Source organism: Eucalyptus grandis, chromosome 5 (assembly GCF_016545825.1).
Source record: "Eucalyptus grandis isolate ANBG69807.140 chromosome 5, ASM1654582v1, whole genome shotgun sequence".
Lineage (NCBI taxonomy): Eukaryota > Viridiplantae > Streptophyta > Magnoliopsida > Myrtales > Myrtaceae > Eucalyptus > Eucalyptus grandis.
This window is the reverse complement of record NC_052616.1, coordinates 2115091-2126395: the sequence shown is the minus strand read 5'-3', so window position 1 is coordinate 2126395 and position 11305 is coordinate 2115091. Positions and strand designations below refer to the sequence as shown.

Here is an 11305-nt window from a genome sequence, read left to right as displayed (position 1 = left end):
AAATTAACAAATTTATAACTGAATTAATATTAATAAATAGATTTAAGATTAATTAAATAATTTCCCTCTTCTTTATCCACTGCACAAAATAAAATGGGCAGAGAGGTTCGGGGCCGAAAGAGAAAAATCGCAGTTATAACATCGATGAACAGATTAATATTTAATTAAAAGTAGCAGAAAAGAAAAAGAAAGAAGGCAGTGGAAATGGGCAAGAATGGAATCAAGTCTCCCACACACGTGGTGCTGGTGGTGGTGGTGGTCCTACGAAGACGGAACGAAATCAAATCCCGACACCATCCTGCGTCTCTACGCCAACTCTCCCTTACGTTGCCCGAGCTAACACCATGTCCGATGATCAAAATCCGATTCGATTCCCCCCTTGCATCAGAAGCACATCACCTGTTTTTCAATTCCTCTTTTTTCTAAGTATATGTATATGCTGAGGTCCGTTCTGACAATTTCACAGTTCAGATTATATATATATATATATATATATAAGTTATTCAAAGCCTGTCGGCCTTTCGAGGTACGATTCTTGAAGGGACCGGGTAGGGTTCCTAACGTGCATGGGACTCGACGTATTTTCTTTTAGTCAAAAGTTTTCACACTTCTCTACGTGAAAAATATAAACTACGGACTTTACGCCATTGTCTCCTGGAGCATCATCGTTGCGTGGAACAGGTTTTGGGCCCATCCACGTGCCCACGCAAATTGATAGCATCCGAATCCTGTTTCACAAGCTTCACCCCGGTCCTACAAATCTGAAGTTTTTTTGTTACTGATATCTTTGATTTCACGCTAAGGGTCTATCTATTAAAAAAAAAAAAAACTGCTTTTGGGAAATTATTTTCTAATTTTTGGATATTTAGATAATTGAAAACTTATTGATCTAGAGAAACGTTTCCTATGGATTAGAAACAAAAAACTTATGTAGGGAGAAAATAATCTCCCCTTCTAATAAAAGAGAAATAATTTTCCCTAAATTAGTAAACAAATGAAAACTGAAAATAATTGACATAGAAAATAATTTCCTTTATCACGAAATTTTCGATGAAAATGATAAAGGAAAACATTTTTAATGAAATTATGTTCATTTATTTTGTTGTTTAGAGATAATAATTTCCTTCATAAAGGATTAAATTGTTTCCTCCCAATCTAAGCATGCTGATTTCAATATATGGAAAATATTTTCATAAATTAATTAGTTTTCTATCATTGAAATATCGAAAAGTTTAAAAATAATTTATCGCAAATAGTTTTTCCTTAATCAGACAATTGGACAATGTTAATTACTAAAGAAAGAAGATACTTGGGGATTAATTTAGGCGCGCCTTAGTTGAGATAATCTATCAAAATTTCAATTCCCGCAGACGACAGGAGACATCGGGGTAACATGAGGAAAAGAACGATTCCTTCGTACGCGTCCCATCGCTCTCCCCATCTGCACAAAATATCAAATAGAACAAAGCGAAAGACACGACAGAGAGCGTAAATTCGGGGAGACGCTTCCGTGACCCACCGACAGTTTTTGGTGCATAGTTTCCCCGTGACACCCCCCCAAATCATCCATCCATTGATGCGCGACCACGTCATCTTCTTTTATTAAGTCAACCTCACTTAGCAAGTGAGTCCTTCACTAACTCCATTTGCATAAAATTTCTGAGACGAACATACAAAACAAAGCAGAACAAAAAGGCAACAATAATAGTCCAAAATTCATGCACAGACCAAATCAATTTTCAATCTTGCCAACGGTGCAACTACCTTTGCCTGCTTTCACTGTTGCTTACCTAGTGCAAGCCAGGCATTTCTATGTCCTTCGTCTCTTTCTTTTTAAATAAAAACATTCATGACTTTCTAAGATGCAGTGAACATGTAAATCTCCGCACCGAATTTGCTCGCGAGTAGTGCCTAAAGATGCGGCGATTTACTTTCCAAAAATTATACCATATGCTTGCGGAGATCCACATGGGAACTCCCTCAGCATCCGCAAATCTGGGATCGACCGATGCGAGATCACCTACCTTTCTTTTTCACAAGGTCCAGGAACCGAGAAATCCGGGTTCCCAAATCGGATAAAAATATTCATTGTTTAATGTAAATTTCAGATTATGGTCAAAAGGAAAGTGCCCATGTGAAATAAATCAGACAAATACAATGGAGTCGCGCTGCTGCTAGCTTGCCGCACTGCTCTGTCTTTTTGTTTTTTTTTTGGGTCGAACTGCACTTTTGCTTACTCACTAGATAAATAGAATTAATAAAGAAAATTAGAAAAATAAAAAGAAAATGATAATGCATTGCTAGTTTTTTTTTTTTTTTTTTTTTGATGAATAATGCATTGCTAGTTGACCATTGAAAATAGGAGGACCGAAAAAAAAAAAGGGACCAAAATTGATGGAACAGTGAACGGTTGCGGTGGTGCCTGGGAAAGAGTGAAGAAGCAGAACCTTTTTCCAGCTGGCGATTTTTAAATAGCAAAAAGAATCAAGTAACGGTCAGGACAATCCAGCTGGACTCCAATCAACAAAACCGATCACTCTCTCTCTCTCTCTCTCTCTCTCTCTCTCTCGTGCTCATCGTCGCGCTCTAACCTGCGCCTCCCGCTCCAGGCGTAATCTAGCCCAACCCCTCCCTCGTCCGCGCAATTACGCTAAAATCTCCCACCGAATAATCGCGTAGAATCGCGATAATTACTATGACGGATTCGGTTCGGAGAACAACAATTCAATGAGGAGGAGGAGCAGTGGATGATCAAGCATCGAAATGGAAAATTGAATGTACAAAAATGGAAGGGCAATATATCCTTGGCGTGCGAACAAAGCATATAGAATCACGGCGAGATTTGTCGTATAAACATGGAAAAATATAGATAATGATGATTGATGATGACGATGAGACCGAGAACGGAACCGGAGGAGGAGGACGGCGATGCTGGGGGAGGAGGGGGGCACCGGAGGTCCCCCCCTAGAAATCGGCGAATTTCCGGTGAACGGCGCGAGATGTCCGCGGCTGCTGCTGCGATCGCCTCGCGACCTCTCGCAAGCTCCTCTGGCTCCGGAACGCCAGCGCGTCGCCCCTGCGGACCTCGCTGAACCGGCCGATCTCGTCAATGTCGGTCGTAACTGGAATCATCGCAGATCGAAATAACAAAAAACCACATCAAATTGGAGCAGGAAGGGAGAAAAAAACAATAAGTGGAAGAAGGAAAATCAGCAATGGCGCTCAATCGGCCGGCTCCGGACGCCTCCGTACCGTACCTATTTGCTCCGCCGGATGCTTGAACCCGCCGAACTGAGCCAGATCTGCAACGAGAAAGCAACAGCAAAATCACTTCAGCAAAATCGCCGATTCCAATTGAGGAGAAACCGGAAACACCAGAGGCCGCGACGGATTACCGGTCTGAGAGGGGCTGTGAGAGCAGAGGTAGAGGACGAGGAAGCAGAAGAGGGTGAGGAGAGGGATGAGGTGGATGAGCTTCCCCGTCTTACGGGGCGACAGAGCAGGAGAAGAAGAAGTTGAAGACGACGACGACGGCGCCGCCGCCGCCACCGCCGCGAGCGACAACCGGTGAGGCCTGGAGGACTTGTCGTCGTCGCCGTCGTAGCGAGGGAGGAGGAGGGAGGAGGACGAGAGGAAGGAGTCTCGGCGCTTGGTGGCGGAGGAGGAGGAGTCGTCTACGACGACGAGGGCGCCGTCCTTGGCGGCGGAAGAGAGTGCGGCGGAGGGGGCGCCATGGCCGTGGAGCTTGGAGGCTGGGGACCCCAGGGACTGTCTCTGCATGTTTGCCAGTGAGCGTGAGAGCTAGAGACGGCGAGAGAGAGAGAGAGAGAGAGAGAGAGAGAGACGGAGAGAGATGTAGCTTGTCTTTCGGGCTTGCGAGTCTGTATATTTACTTTAATTTTTATTGCTTTTGACTTATCTTCTTCAACACTAATAAAATAAACCTTATATTCCCTCGTGAGTTCCTTTTCGTATAAATTATTTTAATTGGTCCCTATTTTTCTCTTTTGAGAAAAACCTACCAAAAACCTCCAACTATTTAGAGTATGTTTATTTCACAAAAACTCAAAATTTTAAAAATATTTTCCAAAAAATGATCATATGTATCATTTCTAAAAATAAATGAATGATGAATATTTTCATCACTTATGAAAAGAGTTAAACATAAATTGTAATCGATAATTAAAATTTTATATTGACTAATTTTTCAAAATAACATAACCAATTATTTTTCAGAAAGTATTCTCTAAATTTTAAGTTTCTGATTAAATAGGCATACGTTTGATCCAAGCTCTTTTTCGTGACACAAAAAGTCCAACACAACATCGCTTATAAATATAAATTTTTGATGCCGTGAGGAAAAAAAAAATTATGTTAGATGCGTCATAGTGTGCACAGTCTACAATATTTTAGTGTCACCAAAATTTTTTTAAGGGTTATGTGACGTAATTTAGGATTTTTTTTTTTTAATGATTTTTTTCCCTTTCCATTTATAACCGTTGAGAAAAATCCGCGCCGCCCCTGACTTGCATGAGTTCCAACGGACACATCCCTCGCGAATTCCTAGGAAGGCCCCCGCGCTCCTGACGTGCCAGTTTGGGCTTTTGGGCTTTGTCGAAATCGCGACGCGGTGAAATCGCATTTCAGACGTACCCTGGGGCGAATGGGCTTGGAGGTGGGGGCCCAATAGGCCCAAATCCGTCACGGGAGCAAAAGCAACGGCCCAATTACATTTGACATATACCCTCGAGCCTCGGTCGCCGAGTCATAATCACATCCCCAGACGCCCGAGGGAGAATGGGCTTGGAGGCGCAGGCCCAATAGGCCCAATAGGCCCAAATCGGTCGCGCGGAGGGGGGGGGGAAGCAACGGCGCAGATCTCGTTCCAGACGAATCGGTGGGGCGGCGGGGCGACATAAGAGCGACGCGAAAGCGTCACTGCAATCGAAAGCCTCCCTGGCGGCTCTGGAAAAATCGGATATCCACTTTTCCCCAGTTGCTTGCTCGAAAAGAAATGTCTCGAATATTCTCTCCATCCTCCTCCTCCTCCTCCTCCTCCTTCTTCTTCTTCCACCACTGACCGAGTCGCTCGGGAAAAGCCGGAGGAAATCGGAGGTCGAGACGGAGGGGCGCGGAGAACGAGGAGGAGGAGGAGGAGGCGATGGTGCTGTGGGAGATCACGCTGGCGACGGCCTACGTCCTGGGGCTGAAGCGGACCTACAAGCTCGCGCTGCGGATCCAGCGCCGCTTGATCGGCCCCAAGCACCCCAAGATCCGTCAGTTCCTCCACCGGTAACTTCCTTCCCCTCTCCCTGCCTCTCTCTCTCTCTCTCTCTCTCTCTCTCTCTCTCTCTCTCTCTCGAATCGTTGATCAGCTTCCTCTCATTATGCGTGTGTCGGGTCGGGGATTCGGTGTCTTGACGTCGCGAGCGAGCCGGAGTTGTTCAATCGAACTATTGCCGCGGGAAATGATCGGGAGCTCTCCAATGGATGGCTTTTTTTTTTTCTTTTCTTCATCGGGAGCTGATTTTTTCGAGCGGTTTGCTGGGATCCATTGCTGTCGTCTTGCTTCGATTGGAATGTGTCAAGTGGAGTCGTTTAGCTGGAAGTAGAGATTGTTAATGATGACTGTTCGAAGAGAGCACGCAGAGATTTCTGGGCGCCGATGGTTGTCCTATGCAATAGCCTTTTTTTTTTTTTTTTTCTTTTGGGTCATTTGGCTTCGGTTATTAGTAGGCTGTATTGAACGTCAGGACTAATATTATGATGATGAGGATGATAATGTGCAAATGTCTGGGGGATGTTTTGTCGCTCTCATATATATTGGTTTGAGTTCCTGTTGAGTGTGCTCTTGGTCTGTGTGAGCTTGTACCCCGACTTGAGTTTCTTATGCCCGTTCGGGAGGCTAGGTTATGGGGTGAGTGAGGGTTCTTTCATGACTCTGCATGGGCCCATGGTTGCAAGCTGCCAATGTGGCGTATGTTCGAACTCTTTTGCTAACAAGATGAGGATGGGTTTCCATTTACGATGTGGTTTATTCAGGAAGTTTGTACTACAGGAGTCCATAGAGAGTGTAGGGGCAGATTAGTCGAGCTACTCTCGATGCACTTGAACACGCTATGCTGTCTACTTGAGTGTTAACTTGATCTTTTTCAACGTTGAGCAATTTACTATCGATTTCAGTTGACATTGATCGTGTTTGATTGTGACCAGACTTTTGAAATTTGCTCAAGCTCAGAAAAGATTCTATTTTTCTGGTAAGCGAGTCGGGTTCAAGCATGCCAAGTACTCCATTGATCCTCACTCGATCTCGAGCCTAATGCTTTTGTAGTCAAGTATTTGGCCTTAGTTCTGAGTCATGCACGAAACAAGAATGTCGTAGGCTCAACTCGGCTTGATTACACCCCTAATAGAGAGATCAACTCTGTTGCTAGGGCTGATGGTCGATTTTTGTTGGGAGTTATAGCACCTTACAATGTGGAAGATAGAATCATGCTATATTATATCTATCATAGATCGCATCACAATGCACTCTTGAAATATGATAGTCTCTTTACTCAATGTGCAAGATGGGACTTAGGTGATCACATAGTTTATGATACAATATGATTGCAAAGAAGTGCTTTTTCCTTGGTTACATAAAAACAAGTTTACTTCGCTGGGCCACATGAATCCATCTGATGAATATTTTCCTCAAATTTGACCGAGACTTTGTTGGGTAATCCATCGTTTTTCACTGTACATTTTTACTTTTCTTTTTCCTTTTTGCTTTTATTTTGAGGGAGAACATATAGAGAGGAAAACATGCGGGATATAGAATTCAGGGTGAAAGCATAATAGGGCCCTGGCAAATGAGGTTCATATCTACTGCTTTTTCTGTGTAGAAATATCAGTTCAGTTCTCTAGCAATTTACCAGTTCATGGAGTCATAGCTTCTCCTTATGCTTTTGTTGGAACTTCTTAGATTTGTTGGTCTTTGGCATACTATGAGCCTCTAAATTGTCATATTTAATTCCGCATGTCTATAAACTTCATAAATAAGTTGTGCGGTTAGTTAAAACCTTAGATGTTGTTTATGGAGCTGGAAATCTCAAGAGGGTTCTTAGCTGCATTGTTTGGTGTTATGAAGTGCATTGCTATCGGTAGTCTTTTGGTAATAACCTAGTTGTAAACCTCATAAGAGCAACTGCTATGAGACAATAAACTCCAACTTATGCAGTCGATGAAATTTTTTTATTACTTGTTGGTTGAAGTTTTCTGATAAAATCTTTCATCCATTCTGATTGTTCTCCATCTTTCACTTCAACAGACGAACTCGTGTTGTGTTTGATGTGGCGCTGAAGGTTCACAGGAACATACAAGAGAGAGACATTGAAGTCGGTCGGAATCTTGGCAACTGGATTCTACGTTCGCTGGACCGGATCAAACCGTCAGCCCAAATTCGCTGTTCTTCCTCAGGGGAAGCCCTAGCAATTCAAGCACTGGCATGAATATGACAAAGCAGATCAAAGGCACTTCACAGTGGAAAAACCCTGGGACTTTCAGCTCATCCAAAAATCAAGAATCTGATCGGCGCATGTTTTCCTCGTTAAAGAACACATGGCCCAGGCCTTTTCCTACCATCACAATGATAATCCAGTCGGCGAAACCAACCAGCCGAATCACGCAGTACAGGCATGTCACCTATGGGCCTGAAGTGCCAAGGTCGCATTTTGCTCGTGGTCAATTTGGTGGAGTTTTCCGAGAGGACATAATGCAGTGGATGCTGCATAGATGAACTATGGAATTTCCCTTGTATCTCAGACACGGCAAGCTTATATCCTGTTCCTTCATTTTCAATTTTTCTTCCCTTTGTTGTAATGGCGGTTCATTAGGGTCTTGATTTTCTTTCGTGTAAATTCTTATGACCCTCCCTTTTTTCTTTGGAAGTCTTTAATATCTGAAATAAAAAAAAAGGGTCCTCTGATCGTTTCTACTGGCAAAATAACGTACGAGATCATTGTTCAATTCGGAATTGCCAAACTTAGGCTCGGCAAAGGCTGAAGTCGAAAGTAAAGCCCAAAGGGCCAAGATTCTTCTCAAATAGGCCCCATGCCGAAAGAACCCTACACCTAATATATCGTATAGAAACTTTAGAGCATGTATAAACTTCATTTTCTTGAGGATGGTAGCACTTTATCTCTCACAATTTTACCTTGTTCTTCGGCTAGGTCTCTCTATATTCTATTTTCCTCTCCTCTTCGAAAACGACCGACGATACGTGGGTTATTTCCATAAATCATTTGACTTTAAAGCGAATTGAATCAATCAGACTTTAGCGCATAAAAGCAAACGACCCAACTCGATTAAGCAAAAAGAAAGGCTCATAAGCAATTCGTAAGTTGGGAAAGCGATGCTATTCTCCTTTCGAATCGTGCCGTTTTCCCCGCAAAATGATAGGAAGAGACGGTTTATGGCTTCTCTCTTTTTGAATTGTGCCATGCTACGATTCCCCAAAGAAGGGGAGAGATCATCATTATTTGTACTCCCACAGAGAGAGAGAGAGAGAGAGGGAGCAACTTTTGGAAAATGGAAAGGAGAAAAAGCGAAAGAAAACGCGAGAAAACAAAGAGGAAATAATCATAAAACCAAGAATTGGGTTAATGGGTTCTTGTCATAATCCGCACATTTGTATCAGCCACCAGTCGGTCTAGATTTGTCGGGTGACTGGAACACGATCTCCCCTGCTGATTAGCCCTCGAGAAAAGATTCAATATGTTTCATCTTTTTGATTTTCGCGTATCGATCCAAGAACAGGATCCTATACCTATGGAGCTAATCTCTCTCTTTATCTCTCTCTCTCTCTTTTTGGGGAGGGTGAGAACTCCATATAAGAAAACCTGAGTTACTTGCTACTTTAAGTCTCGCTAATCAAATCCCTTAGTTTTTATAATACGATAAAGGGTCGCCGAGCATATTTTTGTTTCGAATTGAGGAAAGAGTGTCCCCCATCTTCTTTCTTCTTTAAGGTATTCAAAGTCGTGTGATTTTTGGGGAATATTATGCAAGTCTTCCACTCAATCTCGTCTTTTGGGAGAGTTTCCTCCTGAAGCCAGTTTTTTCAAAAAGTTGATAGCTCCCCACTCAGGACATCCCCATCGCCACAATTATTGAAAATGCGTTTGCACGAAAATATTGTATCGTTTGAAGAGAATCGTAACACTTTAATATCAGTCAATCACACTTCGCAAACTCCCCCACTCCCCCAACCCCCCATCAAACTCCTTGCAACAGGACGGACGCGTTCTAATACCTCGACTTGTCCTACTTTCTAGTAATATCTTTTTAGCCAAAAAATTCCTCCCCGAAAGTTACGTCGAGTCGTCAAAAAGATTGCCCAAGAAATATGCTCGACTCGTGACATACCCTTTGCCGAAACTTTACCTTCATACACATCCTGACATACATATAAACACACGTAGACCTGGTTGACAGTAACCATAATTAATCAGCACAAAAGCCGGTGTCAGAACATCATGACCTTTTCTTCTTGGTGAGTGCGTGAAATGAATTATATGGAAAACATCGCATCCTTTTTGGGAGGTCTAATCTGAATGTAATCTCGTTGACTAAGTGGGGGATTTGCCAATTAACATATGGGCATGTGCACTTTCCTTGTCTCGGGTGTATGGGGTGATTGTCAGGCCAAAACATTTTATCTAAGTATGATTTAAAAGGAATCAATATGTACGGTACGTCATTGGCGGTATTTATATAAAAATTGAAATAATTTTTTTCCAAGAACCGAAGAAAAAATAAAGAAAGAAAGAGAAGTTGTCCTTTTGTGCCGGAATTATTGTTTGCTTGAACTTTACTTGATTCTTAGCTTTGGTTAGTGCGATTCCAATAAGACCAAGAGATGTTGGGAAAACCCCGGACCATATGCATTAATGAATGGTAATTAATGTCCAACGAAAATAATAATAATTTATGTTAATTAGTGTCGGTGTGGACTTGTGGAGGTCAATTACCCTCTCTGTCCCTCTCATTATTAGAAAAATAAAATAAAAAATATTTTCTAATAGTAAAAATAAATTATTAGTATATAAATGTGTGTCTATAGATTGTCATGGGCCAACTACTGTATGGCGAACATGTATCCTTGTCCATGTCGAGTGGTTTGCCATGGATGTCTTTCAAGAAGAGAGAAGACAGCAAACTTTTGTTAGGGAGTCGTTTCGCTGTCAGGGGCAACATTATAATTCAACCTTCATAAATACTTTTTACACATGCACTTAATAGTGAATTGAAATATGACCCCTCTAATTAAAAAATGCCCTTTTAGTAGTTTCACATCGTCTAACTTTCAAACGGACGCAAGTGCTATAGTAATCGTTTTTTTTTTTAATCGTTAATCATTCTATTTAGTCATATTTGTACCGATTTATTCAAATAAGAAAGAAGCAGGCGTGAGGTTTGAAACCAAGCAGGTTCGAATGTGCTTGGTGTGCATCGGGCTCTCGTTTCTTATCACCTCGGAAGATGACAGATAGATGAGTTTAATGTACTTCATTTTCTTGTGCAGCGTGTAAATTATGGACTTTTTTTCCCCATGTTTCCACAGTTTCGGATTTAATTACTTTAACATGCAACGTCTGTCCTTGGGGATAGCTGAGGGGAACATTAAAGAATAATTTGCAAGTCGTAAGGAAGAGCCACAGTACAAAATCACCACCCCGAATAGAAGACACTCTACATACATATTTATATTCATATAATATACATATAGAAAATAAATTTTCTACTTATAACGAGGTATTAATGCAAGATTCCTTTACTCGAGAAAACTAAGATCAAGACTTCCAAGATGGTCATGGAATTTCGAACTAACAGACAGATTTAGATGCTTCCGCACCAATATCTTTATGCGGCATCCTACACGGGAATCCCTCCAAAACATGTAAAACCCTAAAATAATCTCGCTCGGGACAAGGCATGCGATCGCGAGGTTTGACGTTGATCGGATCGTTAATTATAATAATCGCTACATGCCTTGATGATTAGGTGAAGTCTCCACCACTGGTTCCGGAGAACACAAGTGTCAGTCTCTATGCTTCTGTTCTACGTCGGCCTCTGCGAAAAATTTAATGTGGTTTGAGCATTACAAGCATGGACACGAATTATACTATTCAGACCCCTTGACGAGGAATAATATATGTTTATTCACATAGATTCTAATGCTGTCAGGAAGACCGGAACCCTAGAGAAGAACACAGAGAGATAAAATGATAGTTTTCTCAAGCATTCAATATGGCGAATTACAAAG

General features: G+C 42.0%; 2 protein-coding genes across 2 annotated transcripts; one reads left to right on the top strand and one right to left on the bottom strand.

Annotated features, from left to right (window-relative positions):
• Positions 1 to 2728: 2728 nt before the first annotated feature.
• On the bottom strand, positions 2729 to 3887 carry LOC104443513. Its single transcript, XM_010056966.3, has 3 exons — positions 3396 to 3887; positions 3258 to 3302; positions 2729 to 3122 (listed from the first exon to the last, which is right to left on the bottom strand). Exons 1-3 carry the CDS (start codon positions 3778 to 3780, stop codon positions 2965 to 2967), a joined length of 588 nt encoding a protein of 195 aa, XP_010055268.2. The 5' UTR covers positions 3781 to 3887; the 3' UTR covers positions 2729 to 2964.
• Positions 3888 to 4921: 1034 nt separating this feature from the next.
• Positions 4922 to 7984, top strand: LOC104443512. The gene is given in 3 exon segments (XM_010056965.3): positions 4922 to 5292; positions 7310 to 7460; positions 7463 to 7984. Coding segments are annotated over 3 exon segments (597 nt in total). The 5' UTR covers positions 4922 to 5161; the 3' UTR covers positions 7778 to 7984.
• Positions 7985 to 11305: the final 3321 nt, after the last annotated feature.

Coding starts and splice junctions, on each gene's coding strand:
- LOC104443513 (XM_010056966.3), bottom strand. CDS start 3,780: ATGCAGAGACAGTCCCTGGGGTCCCCAGCCTCCAAGCTCCACGGCCAT. Junction 3,303..3,395: donor TCACAGCCCCTCTCAGACCG/GTAATCCGTCGC, acceptor TTCTCGTTGCAG/ATCTGGCTCAGTTCGGCGGG. Junction 3,123..3,257: donor GCATCCGGCGGAGCAAATAG/GTACGGTACGGA, acceptor CGATGATTCCAG/TTACGACCGACATTGACGAG.